The sequence below is a fragment of the Lygodium microphyllum genome, chromosome 16 (assembly GCF_053477565.2).
Source record: "Lygodium microphyllum isolate KBCC chromosome 16, Lygodium_microphyllum_v1.1.10, whole genome shotgun sequence".
NCBI classification, from domain to species: Eukaryota; Viridiplantae; Streptophyta; class Polypodiopsida; order Schizaeales; family Lygodiaceae; genus Lygodium; species Lygodium microphyllum.
This window is the reverse complement of record NC_141150.1, coordinates 21,423,613-21,441,329: the sequence shown is the minus strand read 5'-3', so window position 1 is coordinate 21,441,329 and position 17,717 is coordinate 21,423,613. Positions and strand designations below refer to the sequence as shown.

At 47.4% G+C, this 17,717-nt stretch overlaps 1 protein-coding gene across 1 annotated transcript in view; it reads right to left on the bottom strand.

Annotated features, from left to right (window-relative positions):
* POK (Vps52 / Sac2 family) overlaps positions 1–17,717 on the bottom strand; it is a 156,475-nt gene that overhangs the window by 104,018 nt on the left and 34,740 nt on the right. Inside the window, exon 4 of the mRNA XM_087695563.1 lies at positions 14,797–14,892. Within this exon, the coding sequence (XP_087551689.1) occupies positions 14,797–14,892 (96 nt within the window). The remainder of the gene's footprint in view (positions 1–14,796; positions 14,893–17,717) is intronic.

Sequence of the window (17,717 nt, the reverse complement as noted above, 5' to 3'; positions counted from 1 at the left end):
GAAGGTGCCTGTCTTACCGGCTCTTCCTGCAGATCAGAAGCTCGACGGCGACAACTACCGCATTTGGCACGTCATGATGTTGGCCATCCTTGAGTCCTATGATTTGGTAGAGCTGGTACAGGAGGAGATCGACCGACCCTCGGTAAGAGATGAGTCCAAACTCTCTTCCGATGCTCGTGCGGAGCTGGCCAAGGCCCAGTCTCATTGGGACAAATTGAATGCCAGGATTCGTTCCTTTCTCTTTCTATCATGTACTACAGCCGTGATTGCTCACATCGAGCACTTGACGGTGGCTCGGGAGATATGGCTGGAGCTTGATCAGATGTACAATCGGATGACCCTTATGAAGCAGGTTTCTTTGGAGGTACAGATGCGGACCTTGTCCGTAAATAAGTCTTCTTCGCTGCGGGACCATATTAACAAGCTAAGGCAGCTTCAGATGCAGGTTCAGAATGCAGGGAAGCCGATTTCCTCCGAAGACATGGCGATCACACTTTTGTCCCAGTTGCCGCCACGATTCAGTACATTTTACTCTGCCCTTATTGCTTCGGGGCGAGAGTCTACTCTTCGGTGGGAAGAGTTGGTTCCTATGGTCTTGGACCAAGAGGAACAGTTAAAGGGACAGAATGCTTCCAAGTCGGAGGCGCTGACAGGTCAAGCCTCTCAGAAGAAGGGGAAGGACCAAAAGAAGAAGAAGGGGGATAACAAGTCCAAGAAGGACAAGGAGAAGGACAAGGACAAAGACTCCACATGCCATATTTGTGGAAAGACTGGCCATTGGAAGAAGGATTGCCCTGACAAAGACAAGAAGGACACCAATAAGAAGGACAACAAGGATTATGGAGCGGTGGCTGCACCCTCATCAGCTGCATTTCTTCATCTAGCTGTCATTGAGGACGCTTCACCGAATGCTTCTAATGCTGCGATGACGGCTCCCCAGGCTCGAGAATGGATCGTTGATAGTGGTGCCTCACGGCACATGACTCCTTCATCAGATGGTGTTGCCCAATTGCGACCCTCGCGTGGGCAGATTCTCATTGGAGGCAGCTCTTCAGTATCTATTGCAAGTCGGGGTAAGATGCAGCTTATTCCCGATGGACGAGGTGGTACCCATACCTCAGAGGTTTTGCATGTACCAGGCTTAGGGTACCATCTCCTTTCAGTTCATAAGATTTGCTCCCTTGGCCTTTTGGTGGAGTTTAACAGTACTACGGTGCGAGTCCTTGATCGTGGATCGAGGAAGGTTCTATCATCCGGATATGAGGAGAACGGCATTTACAAACTGAAGTCTTCCACCGCCCTCTCTACTCTTCTTCTTACCTCTCAGTCACAGTCAGAGTTATGGCATGCTCGGTTTGGTCACCTGAACTATGATTATCTTCGGAGGGCGTCACGTGGACAGCTTGTTCGAGGGTTGCCGGATATAGTGGTGAGCCAGCAGCCATGTGTCTCCTGCATTCAGGGGAAACAGCATAGGGATGCCATTCCCCACACAGCTTCGCGGCGGTCTACTTCACCGATGGAGCTTGTATCTACGGATCTATGTGGCCCTATGAGGAATGAGTCCTTGCGTGGAAGCTCGTACTTCATGCTGATCGTGGATGACTACAGCAGGATGACATGGGCCTATTTTTTGGCATTAAAGTCAGAAGCTTTCTCACACTTCAAGGATTGGCTTCTCTTTGAGGAGAACCGATCGGGCTGGAAGTTGAAGACCTTGCGATCCGACAAGGGCGGTGAATTTGTTTCTAATGAGTTTGCTCGGTTTTGTGCAGATAAAGGAATTCACCAGGAGTTTGCCAATACCAACACTCCTCAAGAAAATGGCATTCTTGAACGGAAGAACCGCAGTGTGATCGAGATGGCGCGCACCATGATGGAGCACCGACAGACCCCTCAGGTTTTGTGGGCCGAGGCTATGGCTACTGCAGTCCACATCCTTAATCGATCCCCTACTTCGGCCGTGGAAGGGATGACCCCGTTTGAGGCTTATTTTGGGACGAAGCCAGATGTTTCTTACTTTCGGGTCTTTGGGTGTGATGCCTATGTTCACATTCCCAAGACTCATCGTGATAAATTTGCAACAGCTTCCCGAAAACATGTATTTGTTGGCTACAGCTCCCAGTCCCAAGGCTACCGAAACTGTATGATCCCATCAAGCGGGATGTGTACACTAGCCGTGATGTGCGGTTTGTGGAGGTTCCGGCTACATCAACGGGTGAGGAGCATCCCGTTCTTGGAGATCCAGGGGAGAGTTGGGCTCCTTCTACAGTTCCACTGGAGCCCGTGTCTTTTGATTATGATTCTGTTTCTGGCACAGAGTCTACTGCACCACCGGTCATCTCAGAGGAGTTACCACCGGTGGATATTCCAGAGTCTTCTGCTGATGGAGAGAGACGAGAGGAGGTTCGGCCTCCTCCTCGCTGGGCCCGTGACACACTCCGTGATTCAGGGATCGAGGGGGTTCCTGAGGAGTGGGGACAGCAGGATGGTCCGCGGCGGTCACGGAGGCACCAGGCACATTCTACGGAGCTTGTTTGCTCCAACTATTGTTTGATGACCCGTGTTATGCAGGATCGAGAGCCCACCTCCGTGAAGGAGGCTTTACAGTCCGCACCATGGAAGAAAGCTATGGAAGCCGAGTTGGAGGCTATTGAGAGGAATGGCACTTGGTCACTTGTGCCCCGCCCCCCGCATAAGAAGATGATTGGCGTCAAGTGGGTCTTCAAGACCAAATACCTTAGTGACGGTTCTTTGGATAAGCACAAGGCTCACCTTGTTGCTAAAGGTTTTGCACAGCGCCCAGGGATTGACTGTCATGATACTTTTGCCCCCACAGCTCGTATAGCGACCATTAGAGCTGTTCTTGCTTTGGCTGGTCATAGGAGATGGCCTGTTTACCAGTTGGATGTGAAGTCGGCCTTCCTCAATGGTGATTTGAAGGAGGAGATCTATGTTGAGCAGCCTCCTGGCTTTGGATCTTCAGATGGGAAAGTCTACAGGTTGAAGAAGGCTTTGTATGGCCTCAAGCAAGCTCCGCGTGCATGAAACGAGAAGATTCATTCGTTCCTCTAGTCTCAGTTGGGATATCGGCGTTCCAAGGCCGATCCACAGCTTTATGTTCACACTTCCGAGGATGGTTGTGTGCTTTTTGTCTTATATGTTGATGATTTGATTGTCACAGGTGATGATGCACAGCAGGTCCAAGAGACGAAGTCAGCTTTACATCGGACGTTCGAGATGACGGACTTGGGTCTACTGCATTTCTTTTTGGGCCATGAGATTTATCAGTCTCAGAGGGGGATCTTCATCTCTCAACAGAGATATATACAGGAGCTCTTGGTGTCTTTTGAAATGGAGGATTGTCGGGCCCTTTCTACTCCTATGGATCCGAACTGGAAGGCCACTTCCCATTCAGCTTCTCCTTTGGCGGATGCATCCCGCTATCGTCAGTTGATTGGGTCCTTGATTTGGCTTCTCAACACTAGGGTTGATCTATGTTTTGCTGTTGGGCTCTTGGCAGGGTTCATGAGTGAACCTAAGACGGTGCATTGGCAAGCTACTCAGAGGATACTTCGGTATTTGAGGGGGACGTCTGATTTAGGGATTCATTACCCCGCAGGGACAGATGGTTCAGATCTTGTACTTGCAGGTTGGAGCGACTCGGATTGGGCCGGTGATGTGGACCACAGGCGGTCTACGACAGGTTACTGTTTTACCTTGGGTGCAGGTGTTATTTCATGGAGTAGCAAGAAGCAGCCCACGGTAGCCTTTTCGTCTACTGAGGCGGAGTATCGGGCCACGTCTTCCACCACCTGTGAGGCTGTGTGGCTTCGGAGATTATTGGAGGAGCTTGGGTGTCCCCAGACTCGTCCTACTTTGCTGCAATGTGACAATGAGAGTTGCATTGCCTTGGCACGGAACCCTGTTTTTCATGCCCGGACGAAGCACATCGAGATCCAATACCACTTCATCCGAGAAAAGCTTCTGGATGAGACCATCACTGTGGAGTACTGCAAGACGGAGAACAATCTTGCGGATTTGTTTACGAAGGCACTTCCCCAGGCTCTACTTCGGAAACATTCCAGATCCCTCAGGCTTCTGCCCTGCCCAGGCTCTAAGAGGGGGTGTTAGAGATCACAGCCTGGTGCAGTCGGACAGTGTGCAGTCGGACTGCCACGTGGCAGTCCGACCCACTGCAGGCAGCAGTCGGCTGCATAGCCGACTGGGCATTTCTGGCGCCCTATTTCCTGGCAATTTCTGGCTATAAATAGCCGACATTCCCAGCAGTCTCCTACACTTCTCTGCTCGCAGATTACAGACCGGTGACACGCGCAGATTCCGTCTCTGTTCGCAGATTTCAGACAGGAGACAGTGCAGACTGCAGCGGACTTCGAGGTGAACAGCAGGTTGCATCGTTGAGGTGGAGACACGCAGTCCAGCGCACTGCGCCTGTGTATATATCTGCATATCTTTGTATTCAGCACACTTTATACAGCAGATCTTCATCTTCCACTGTCTCTTTCTCTCTCTTCTCTCTCTGCGTTCTCTCTCTCTCAGTCCTACGCTTCCGCACCGCTGCACTCTGACACATGGTCCACCCGAGGGCTACCATGGGGAAATGGAGTTCACCGTCCAGGCCAACAGCGAAGCGTATCCGCATGCCTCATAGCTCCTCTTCCTCGTTGGCAACTTCCACACGGAACACATGCTTGTTCGGTCATCACAGGTTTCCCTATGAGTTTACATTTTGCATCTTGGAATGTGAATAGCCTCCACTATAGTGGAGCACGTGGTTCCAGGAAATTGATTGTTCGGCAGGAGCTACAACCTGCCCTTGCCGGACGGATCGACATCTTACTTCTACAGGAGCACAAGCTTACTCCTGCCCAAGCCCAACAGGTAGGGAAGGTATTCTTGGGCGGTTCACATACCTACTAGGAGTACGCCATCGGTGCCCACGGTAGGAGTGGAGGCATATGCACCTCTATTAGCCCGAGCCTCACCGCCTATGTACAAGACCACGGGACAATAGTGGCAGGGAGGGTTCTATGGATCAAATTGGATATTGGGGACTCATACCTTGGAGTCCTCAATGTCTATGCCCCCACTGAGGTTTGGGCACGTAGCAAGTTCTGGGTGAAGATCGTAGCAAGACTCCCAAAGGTGGACTCCTGGATTGTTGGAGGAGACTTCAACAACTTGGAGGCCTTAGAGGACCAGCAGGACAGAGGCAGAAACTATTAGGGCATGGCTGGGGAGGAGCAGAAGGCATGGGAGGTCTTCCTTCTAGCAGTAGGAGCACGCGATGCTTGGAGAGACCCAGCTTTCCATAGGAGGGAGAGGTCGATGGACTTCTCTTGGGGATACATGCGGCTAGGTGAAGTCCTGCTGGAGCGGTTGGACAGGTTCTATGTGGGAGAGTCGGGATGCTCTCGTGGAGGCCAGATTGGGCAATTGACAGGTTCTGTGGGAGAGTCGGGATGCTCTCGTGGAGGCCAAATTGGGCAATTGACGTGCACCACGTTGTCTGATCATTGCCCGGTTCTCTTGTCACTTAATCCCCCAACATCTACCCTAGACACACGATCCTGTTGGATCCCTGGCTCGATCTATAGAAGGGAGGAGGTGAAAAGACTGATTGAGCAGATTTAGACTAGGGAGTGGGGCAACAGGGATCGGATTGCAGAGGAGATTGCAGAGGTCCTAGCCGAGTCGAGCAGGATCTGCCAGGAGGCAGTTATACAGGCTAGGCAATAGAGCTAGGAGGAGGAGAGAGCACTCTGGCAGAACCTTACAGCCACACAGAGATTATTACAAGAGGCACCAAGGGATCCCGCCCTCCACGCACAGAAGGTGCACACATGAGCAGCCATCGCTAGCCTAGAGGACAAGCGCTCAGAGTTCTCTTCCTGCACCTCAGCAGCCTTCTAGGCGCAGAAGGGGGACACGATGTGCAGGGAGTTTTTTCAAGTGCACCAGACTCGCATCCATGAGAGCAAATACACAGCCTTCAAGATCAGTATGGGAGGACTCATTCTAGCTCACACGAGGTGATGGAGATTGCCACCGACTACTACAAACACCTTTTGCAGCAGGAGCCAGCCTCAGCTAGAGGACAGCGATGTAGACAGCAGGTCTGAGATCACATCCCATCCCTCATCACAGAGGAGATGGGACACTCCCTCCTAGACCCCTTCACAGAGAAGGAACCAGAGGAGGCTTTCCATACACAGGACATGCAAAAATGCCCGGGAGAGGAGAGGATGGCCTCTCTAAGGCTTTCTTCACTACTTATTGGGAGGTGGTCAAGGAAGCCCTACTGATGGCCTTCTAGGAGATTTTTGCTTCAAGACAGATACCAGGGAGTCTTTCAACAGGCCTCATCAGTCTTCTCCCCAAAGGGGGAGACCACTTCGAGCTTTCCCAATGGAGACCGATCACCTTATTGTTAGTGGCCTATAAGGCACTGGCGAAGATGATTAGTACGCGACTACGCCCTCTGCTTCAAGACATCATTCGTGACACACAAACAAGCTTTGTCCAAGATAGGAGCATCCTAGACAATGTATTCACCTTCTTTGAGGCGACAGAGTGGGCTCAGCACAATGAGCAGGAACTCGCCGTACTACTCTTGGATTTCGAGAAAGCTTATGACAGGGTGGATTGGGATTTCCTAGAGGGCACCATGGTAAGGTTGGGCTTCCCCCAGGCTTGGATCCGCGGGGTCTCTGCACTTTACAAATCGGCTACCAGCAGGCTTCTCATAGGTGGTAGGTGAGGGGAGGAGTTTCGTTTGGAGATATTGGTTCGGCAGGGCTGCCCCCTAGCCCCATACCTGTTCCTACTCTTTGCAGAGGCGATGTCTTACTTCCTCAGGTCACGTGTGAGCGGGTTACACGGCCTCTAATTTCCAGTGAGAGAGGAGACTGAGTTCTTAGACTCAAAGTATGCAAATGATACAGCGCTCTACATAGAGGACGATGAATTGATGCTGGAGAGAGTGAGGCTGGCTCTTGAGGTGTTCTGTTCTGCAGCAAGAGCAAAAATCAACTAGCGAAAGTCAGTTGGTTTCCTCACAAACTCGGACTCTAGCACGCAGTGGGGCGTCCACCTGGGATTTAGATGGGTGAACAGAGGGCAGTCACTCCTGCCTAGCAGTTTCTTCCAGTCCTCGACTCTATTCGAAGAAAGTTAACCTACTAGAGCACTGCTCAACTCTCACTAGCAGGCCGATCCCTGGTGGTTAACCAGGTCCTCCTAGTGACGGCCTGGTACATCGCCTCGTGTTGGTGCTTCTCCTCATCCTATGTAGTGAAATTTCGCCGACTAGTGCGAAACTTCCTTTGGTCCTGGTCAGACAGCTCCAGGGATTCCAGGGCCAAGGTGGCGTGGGTGACCATCATACGGCATCGGTCAGAGGGAGGGCTTGGGATCATAGACCCAGAGAATCAGAGTTTGGCCCTCTTGGGCAAGCTAGTAGTCCGCGGTCTCACACCAGGAGGACATACCTGGAAGGTCCTATTGCAAGAGGGTCTTCAAGATTGTAGACCGAGGCTTGGCGGTGAGTGGAGGCCGTCCCTGAGAAGAATCTTCACGATAGCCCAAATCACCCCCCCCTAGATCACGTTTCCTACACAGCTTGCTCTGCGTGTGGCAGGGCCTCCGTAAGGCCCTAATCCAGAGCCCCCCATGCTGCCAATAGGAGATAGACTGTCAGCCGGTGATCTAGAATCCCCAGGTCAGAGATCGGGAAGGGGAACAGATTGGCGAGCGCCCCTACATCCAATGGGCTGGTTGGGAGGCCGGCCCGGCTCGTATCATCAAGACATAGCGGGAGGTGTACAGGATAGTGGACAAGGAGGTGCTGCAGTGAGTATCAGGCTCCTAGAGAGGAGTGGAGTTGAGGAGAAGGGAGATAGACGCAGCAATACCTCAGGAGTGGCTTGCTCCCCCGATACGAGAGCCGATAGAGCCCAGGGAGGTATTGGCCGCTAAGTTTTCACCAGCAGGCATCCCCCTATAGGTAGCAGATAGAGTGGGCAACGCTCCACCTAGGACCTTCACCGTGCAGGAGGGGGGGCGTCTAGCTCTTAACAGAGAGCAGCAGGATGAGGGGATAGTTGTCCTTTCATGGAGGAGAATCCGTGTGATTGGCCTTCACAGGAAGACATGGCGGCTGGACCCTTTTGTCTTCTGGAAGGAGCTCAGGGAGTGGCACCTCTAGATCTGGGAGGGCAGGTCACTTGATGAGCTGGAGTGGGATCCAGGAGAGTGGCTATAGCCAGCCATGGCAGTCGCCAAGAAGCCACCGAGGTCCTTCGAGTACACTGCTAGGATTGGCAGACACGTACTGATGCAGGAGGATATGGATTGGACGCCGTCATGTAGTAGGCACTGGGCAGAGCACAACATCATGGAGCCTTTCCAACGAACCTTCTGGCGCCGCCTATGGGATAGCTAGAGGCCGAGGAGGGTATCGTATTTCTTATGGTTGGTGACACATATGGAGACTTGGCGGTGGGAAGTTCGTTTACCCAGATGTAGAAAGAGAGAGGCTGTAAATGCTCCACACAGCAGCCTCTAGAAACCCCAAAGCACTGCCTTTGGTCGTGTGAGGCGGCACAACTTGTGTGGAAAGGAGCATGCCACATCCTTCGTCGTATAGCACCCAGCCTTGGATGTATCTCATGGGAAGCTTTCTGCTGGCAGGCAGTCAGCCAGGGCCATCACCTTCTGTATGAGGCCGGGATGCAGGACACGATATTCATTATCGAGGCAGGGTCATGCGCAATGGTCGGTTTGGAGGCTCTACCAATCCGCCAAGTACTGGAGCCCACAGCAAACCGCTCTAAGGTATGGGAGATCATAGGGAGTCTTACTGGATGGCATATCTGGAAGGTGCGGTGTTAGGAGGCTTTTGGCGGAGAGAGACTTTCAGTACAAGTGATCTTAGCAGAGCTCTGGACCTCCATCATCCACTTCCTCCGCAGCCAATGGGATCAGATGTAGGGCAAGTCCAAGGCTCGTCAGGAGCTCTATTTCATTTCATGCGCACTTGGGGTGGCCAAGACCTGTTTTTCGTGATGCGGGCACGTAGCCCCACATGGCAATACACCCCCCCCCCCCCCCCCCCCCCCTCCATGGCTTCTTGCTCCCATCCCCCCTAGACCGCCTAAGAGGCTTGTACATCTGATATATCTGCAACTCTGCATCAGCTCCAACTAGTTTGTTGAGCATGAGCACTTCCTTGTATTCAGGTTTTTTCTAAAGTAATATAATTAGCCACATTTTATTTGCAAAAAAAAACATAGATAGGCTGAAGCACCAAGATAGAGCTACTTGGTGATGTGCTAGTATCATCTCTATCCTCTATTAAGAAATACTCAAACACAAAATAAAAATGCAATTGGACTCTATACGAACCCCAAAACACAGCAAACAGTCTCCAAATGTGTACAGCAGCAGCAAATGCAGATCTAGAGAGTCCGGATCAAGCTGAGCATGACTGGGACAGCTCAAAAAGTGGGCAGCAGCTGGAGAAACCAATCATGATAGTGTAGATGACTGCTGAAACTACAAATGTAGCTACAGATGACAACATGACAAGCAGGCGAGAGCTACTGGTCAGTAAATGCAAGCTGGAGATGAATGCAGCAGCAAAAACACAGCAGTTTAACAGTTGCTAGGTACAAGGAGAAGGCTGCGAACTGACATCTAGTGGCAAAACAGCAATCACCAGCATTGAACATGGTCAGTTTGGGATATGCTCTGAGGTGTCACATGTAGCTGTAGCTCTAAAAAATTCAGTAAGGGTGCATTGCCATGGCTCTCCAAGATACCTCCCTCAAGACTATAAGAGGTGATCTCTATGTCAACGTAGCTCCAAAAGTGCTCCTTAGTCTCCAACTCAAGCTGACAAATCCGGTCCTCTATGGGAAGGGAATCTGCTCCATTAGTGATTGGTCTCTGTTCATAACCAATGCGACGATATGCCTAGCTAACTGATGGCACACCGTACTTCATGGGACAATGGTGTATTCATGTATCTTGGCCAAGCCACAAAACCATTGGGGGATACATGTAGAAGATGCTTTCAATTGAAAGCCATCTTTGTCCCCAAGTCCTAGGTAGGTGCCGACCAAGTCTAGCTATATGTAGCTAAATAATGTCCACCCTAATGATCATTTCAGCTCCTGTTGGTTGAGCTCCAAGGGGGAATCCAAGCTATACTATAGCAGAGGAAGGTAATCTATATGGAGCCCATGTAGCTGCAACCATGTGTCTATCTAACTCAGTGTCACCATGCAGTTCTAGCTACCTAGATGACTCTAGAGCAAGTCTAGAGTATCTTTGTCTCGAGAGGCTCCAAGATTATGGTGTTTAACACCTCCATCTAAGTAGGTAATCCCTTGATGCACTACATGTTGTCAAAAGCCTTGCAAAAATCCACAAAGCAACAATATACTCACCTCCTCTATGCTCTACTCTTCTCAATGATGGTTCAAAGTGTAAGGATGTAATCAAATATAGAATATCCCCTCCTAAACCCTGCCTATCCATGTGTGTAATGTTGGTGCTTTCTGCCCATTGTCTCACCTCATGCTCTAATATAGAACCATAAAGCTTGGCTAGCACATGGCCAACCATGATCATATGATAGTTCGTAGGAACCATAGGGTCTTTAGGTTTTAGAAACGGTACTCTAGGATTAGCCAACCACCTAGCAAGGAACCATTCACATAGGGCCCTGTTGATTCTTGAATAGGGAGCTATAAGGGGTGCTAGCACATCTCTAGCATATGAGAGGTGCTCTGCTACCAGTCCATCATGGTCCTAGGCCCGATCATTCTAGAGTCTATCAATGGTGTCACGAACCATAGCTGCAGTAGAAAAGATGGATGATGTGAGTCTCTCATTTGATGGTTGAGGTACAGGGGGTTTTTTGGGCACATGATACAATGAGGTGGCATATGCCATGTCGATAGGGAGGTAATGAGTGAATGGGCTTGTGGGTCCTAGAATGCCTTCCACACCTCCTTGTCATCTTGCCCCAAGAATAGCTAGTAAAACTCATGCTCTAATCCGAATAGTTATGCCCTTTTCTTCCTCTGCACTAGGGAGCAAAAGGTTGTCTCTGCCTAGCCACATGTATAGGTCCCTCGTGCTTCACCTTGTTGGGAGCAAAGACAAGTGTCCTTGCATCCCTCGTAGTACCAACTATTCTATGGGGCATTCTTGCTCGAATGGGTAAGGTAGGGACGGGAATGGGGAAAGTATAAGGCAGCTAAGGTGAGAAATGCTTTGGCAAGCTGTGTTATGAACTTCTCTAGGTATACGTGTGGGTCTCTCTCTTGTAAGCTCATATATGATCTGAGTAGGCATGTTGTCGATCTGGTGAAGAGGTATCTAGGAAATTGCTAAGGGCCACTCACTAGGGGGATCACATCATGTCTACATCAGCAAGTGATGCTAAACTATATGTATGCATGGTCGGCGACAGCTCGCCAATGAGCATGGGGAGACTCTAAAAGACTGTATTTCACGGATGAGATATAATGGCCCTAATAAGGGGTCCATCGTGCTCACTCCCAACCTTTGTATAGATCCTATAGAAGTGGCTCCACTTGTGCACCTAGATGCATGCTTACATGGGAAACATGTGAGAGCATCCGATCCAAGCCATTAAGGATGGCTAATCTGATGTGCTCCTCCAAAACCAAGAGATGGTCTCTATAATCTGTGCACTCGGGTGTGTCGTATGCTATCCGGCTAAGCCCCATCTCCTCTGGTGCTATCTCTCTATAGATATGATCCTCGCTCTCGAAGGAGACTTGTCTTTGTGTTGAGCAAGCATTGAAATCTCTAGCCAACGAAACATCTCCTATGCTAGAATAGTGCATGATATACTCATATAGTGGTAAATATGATGGCAACCCCCCTTATGGTGCATATGGGGAAGCTGTTTGGGTGAAGTAGCATGCTACAATATGTCACGTGGACAATATGTATGTATCCGAATCCACATGAAGCGAGCCTCCTCATCTCTCCTCATGACCTGCACAATGTCCCCATGCCCGAGAGAGAGAGAGAGAGAGAGAGAGAGATTTTTTTTCGTGAAGATAATTGAATTAAGTAGTAAATATTTACATCAAACCATAAGGTCAGCATTGAAAATAACAAACATGAAGGAAAGTCTGCACTGACTCTAACACAGAAATGTCACACTGAAAGTACAGCTAGTGTGGAGCGAATAGTATCCAGCCAAGGAGCACCAATATCAAGAAGAACCAAATCAATAGACAACATAGAGGTGATTTGACACAACCCTAACCCCCAAATTTGGGCCCATGACCATGAATACCAGATACTAAATCAAAAATGAAGGCATTCCGAGTACGCCAAATATGCCACAAGGCTGTCCATCTAAGGAAATGGAAAAGGCAAGAATAATCTGAACACAAAGAGGTCATGGAGATCATCCTCCCCAAGATCCACGAATGAGCTGATATCCGGTGTCGAGTCAACGAGGACTAGACACGGAAAATAAAACTCCAAATCTGTCTTGCAATAGGGCAGGAGACAAAAAGATGAAGCACTATCTCATCACATGAAGTACAGAATATACATCGCCCAGCAGAGATCTTACGAGCACACAGCGCATTCCCAGTAGGAAGAGCCCCAATAAGTAGCCTCCACATAGACACTTTTCCCTGATACAGAACCTTAGATTTCCAAAGTTAGATGAATTTATCCTGCTACTTCTTTTTGCTTTCCTGAATATGCCATACTTTATTTGCCTTATCCGTGACCCATCTCTTGGCCTCTACCATCTGATGATATACCTGGTTGACTGACATTTTCTCGAAATCATCAAGAATCACAAACATCCAATCATGCCGGGGAGACAAAAGCTGTAATGCAGGCAAAGGATAGTAGCTCATAATTCTGTCCTGTATGACCGTCCAAATAACATGATATCCTCTAGGCACTTGAAAGTGCTGACGAATAAGCCGAAAGGAATAAAGACGGGCCTGCCCAGGAATGACACCATCCTGGACTGTCTGTAAACCCAAACAAGACATCCGGTTAATCCAAGGCATCAGTGAGGGCACCGGATTTGGCTGATGACAAGGGCAACATTCACATGGAGGAGAACCTGAAGACAAAGTGTGCTGTCCACCTGCAGAAAGAATAATGACCAGCCAAAGTGTGGGGTGACCTATAAATAGCTGGCATTAGTCAAAACTGGCTGACCAGCTGCAGTTGGCCACATTTAATGGTGGCCAACAAGCTATTCATGATGCGCAAAATGCTGGCAATCATCTAGCAACCCATTAGAAATGCTGCTCCCCGCCACTGAAAAAGAAATGCAATGGTTTTTAACGTGCCCACTATCAACGTGGACACACCTTAAATACACTAAAAAGGAATGCACACAAAAAGAATGGACTGAAATAGTCAAAGCTCTTATGCCTCCCTCAGACTCTTATGAAGCTCACAACTAGGAAATGACAGAGTGACAAAATACGTGCTGACAATTTTTCAAGTTTTGCTTGATTTTTTGAGTTCACTCAAAAAAATCGCTTCATGAATGGATTTCCTCACACTTGGAAACTTGAGTGTGCTACATGATGAGAATGCCTATGCATCAGGTGCCACTTGGACAGTATCCCTCATGGGAAAATTGTTCACTTACCCAAGCACCTTAGCACAAAGATGATGATCATCATGCAATGCAAAGGGGAGGTACAGCAAGGAAGGCCGGCCAATGTCGAGAAGACAAGTACCGAATCATGTAGAATACCAAGACAAGAACCCCCTTTCAACCTTGGACATCAAGGGCAAAGGAAAAAGAGGAGCCTGATGTTGGTCTTCACATGATCCAAGAACCATGATGATAGATGGAGATGAGGACGAAGATGAAGCACCCCAACTCAAAGAGCAAGGTAGAAGTCACCCTCATGGTAACATCTAGAGAGATGTTGCATGATCCCCCTCAGGAGGGGAAGCTTCCATGCTAGCAGAAGAGCAAATCTCCTAGGAAGATGAAACCATGAAAGGAATGGTGTTTATCCCATGTCTCCAGCCCGGGGTGCCCTGTGTCATCCTATGTTGCCATCATACCTCTTTCATAGAGTGCATAGCTGGCACAGCAGCCAGCAATTGCACCTTTACTTTACATATCAAAAATTTCCCCCTCAGTCTTTCGTGTTGCGCTGCTGTTCGTAATTTGTCTTTTTCCTTTTTTCACCTAATGCTCTAGTGCTTCTCACTTAGTGCAGACTCCACCCTTGAAAACATTTGAATAAAACTAGTTGGTAAATTTTGTTTCCAGAACTCGCAAAAAGGTCTTGGATCTCTTGGTCTGCTTCTCCTTTCCACCACCTCCTTCTTCACAGATGTTGTAGAAAATGTAGGGTTGGGATCACAATTCCAGCAGTCTGTCTTTATACTACTGCATTATCAAACTAGTGAAAACTGGATAAAGTGCATGTAATAACAGAATAGTTTATCAAACAGGAAGTGATACCTGCTTTTTCCTTAAATTTTGGTCGTTTCCAAACCGCAAGACAAAAGTTGAAAATGTGAACTGAATTACAGGCAAACTGGGGGATGCAACTAGACTCTACACAAATTTAAGGGGTGTCAAATATGTGTCACAACATCAGAAGCTATAAAGTTTGTTCAATTCAAAGCCAAGGTGGACAGGGTTCACTTGTGCAATAAAGAGTGGACCCTACTAGTTTCTACTGACTTGAAGGGCTCATCAATAATAGTCTGCAAATGGAGAACCTGAATAGATTCTAGTTCCACCAGTCGTAGTTTCTCCTCCACATCGCGAGCGTACTCCCGAAGCTCACTGCCCTTTCCCAAGATACTCGCAACCACCTAATAGTAAAATGTTCAAGGTTACAAAGATGATTCACCAAACACTCAAATGTTTTTTGCTACTTAATAACTTCTACAATCATTGTTGGAACTTGATCAATCCCTGGACCATCAGCCAACTAATCTCCATTGATTACAGCAATTTTTTAGCACAATTTCATTTCACATATCATTCTGATATGTTTCCAGTTGTTCAAAGCCAGTTTACAGCTAACATGGTTCATACACCAATGCTCTAAAACTTATGAGCATTCATCTGCACAGATGCCTAACAAAACAAATCACATAGAGAAATTCCATATCAAATACTGCTTTTGTGACAAACTTTCAAACAGCTGAATATCGGTCCAATAAAAATACAAAACAACGTGATAGATAACAGAATGCCCTGACTTATGTGACCTTTTTTTTTTAATGGAAAAACAATAGTGCATATGAAGCTTATGTGAGAAGCACTAATGCCACTTTAATGCCAGGAGCCAAAGGATTGACAATGCTCCACCAACCAAAGCTGATGGATAAATCTTGAAGCAATTTAGAATAGCTTTTCATCATACAATAGTTAATATTCAGTGCATCAGCTAAACACCACCATGTGTTGGCATTGTATTACAGATTTCTAAAGCTAATATACTGATTTCTAACTTTTCACCTTATAAAGGTTGACGGAATGTACATCTCCTCAATTTGTTGTCAGCAAACTTTAAAGTTTGTGTTGTCTTTCTCATGCCATATATTGGCATTGTGGTCTAAAGGACTGTGAAGGGAGGCCGATGGATGAAGTAGACTTATTTGTGTATCGGTTGGGGCAACTGAATTCTAAGGGTTTTTGTAAATTGAGTTGGCAATTTGATTTGGTTTCCTTGAGACAAGCTCAAAAAGGATGTGCCTATAGCAAGTAATTTTCTTAGTTCACTTTTTGTTGTTATGTCATTTTAAGCTGGCCACAAGAGATGTTACAAGGCAGCCTGAACTTACAATCAATTTGTTTGTCAATCATCATCAAGACATCTATGCGAGACAGATTGGATTTGACATGGCACTAATTTGCCAACTTTTTCTTTTTGGAACAAAGCCATATGATGTGAAAATGTCAATGTACCAATTTTTGAAAAGGCCCACAAGCCGTATTGTATTAGGACTTTGGTCATAGAGCCATGCCTTTACTCTCACATTGCTCTCTACACCCCCCCCCCCCCCTCGAAAACATATTGGCAAACAAGAGCATGCATGAGCTGCAGGGTCAACATGATTGTATACAAGAAAGGGAGGAGTAATGAACATGGTCCCCCTCTAACCAAAGGAATGATGCAACTCATAGAAAGCTAACTCTAACTCGATATAGAAGATCGCCAAGGCTACTGAGAATTAATACCTTTGCAATCACATCTCTAACTATTGGAAATGGAGGAAGAGAGAGAGTGTGTGAACACGACAATGAGCAAGAGTAGTAGTAGTTCCATACTCAAAAGATGCAAGTGCTAGAATGATAGAATGAAAGTACAATAGCTCTTGAGTAAGTTAGACCTATCCCTAACTCAACTAGAGTTCTCAGTTAATTTAACTCTAGACTCTAGTGTCACCACTTTTAAAGCCCTAAACACACTATATTTTGAAACTTTAATAAGTGTCCACACCACACGAATTACCTTGGGCACTCCTCATAATTGACCAATTCTAACACCCCCCTACAATGCCAATGTGATGATGTACGACGAGTGAATCAATCATCAAAGGATAGTAAGTTCAAGGATTTTCGAAATTCCTCAAAATTTTCATGTGATAGTGCAAATGTATGCAACATTCTCGTGTGGGGATGTAGATCATGCTAATCTCCCCTACATGTGATCTCTCTCTCTCACATAGTAATAATGTATCTCAATGTGTTTCATACAAGCATGAAACACAAGATTCCATGGACAGCAAGCTGCAAATGTTGTTGTTGGGCAAGATGTAGGGCCTTCAAGGCATAATGAGATTGATGACCAGTAAAGTGAAGAGGAATTTGATGACCAATTCAAGAATCGAATGAGGACAGCAACAAATCTCTCTACTAAATTGGCAAAGGATCCTTAGTTTACTCGATTCTCCGAACAAGGATAGCAAGGGCAGGAAGAAGAAGTTATCTTCTCCACCTTTGGGACAGCAAGGTGCATAGAAGATAATGCCAAAGTCTTCACATGAAGCTCTCAAAGATGCTAATGAAGCAAAACAGTTGGTACCTACGAGGCAAGGAATGCAAATGTGAGGCCATCATGCAAGTGCTAATTCAATGGATTTCGCACAACCGGACATGCATACTATGATGGGACAGCTAAGATACTTTAGTGGTAGCACGATTTTTCATGCTATGGTTGGATAGGGACTGCATACAGAAATGTTTGGCGCAAATCCCTATGGTATGTAGCAACCAATGCATGGTGTGCAAGGACCAATGAATTCAAGTATGGCTGGAAATGTGCAAAGCCCTATGTATGGTAGCATTGGCTTGATGTCAGGGCACAAAATAGCATGTTTGGTAATGCATTTGCACCCCTAAATGCTTATGGGGCTCAAGAAGTGAGACTTGGTCATGCAATTGCTCCATTTGGTGTTGATTTCACACTACATTGCTTTGCTCTTCCACATTCTATACACTCTTACATTCATTTATAGCATTCGTTTACTTCAAAGTTTCTTCTCTTTGTGTTTGTCTCTGTTGTTTGAGTTTTGAGTTTTGCGTTTTGCGTTTTGCGTTTTGCGTTTGCATTTTGTGTTTTGCGTTTAGGGTTTGAGTTTTATGTGTCTTTGTCTAAGTCTTTGTGTTTTAGCCTTGGTCATACATG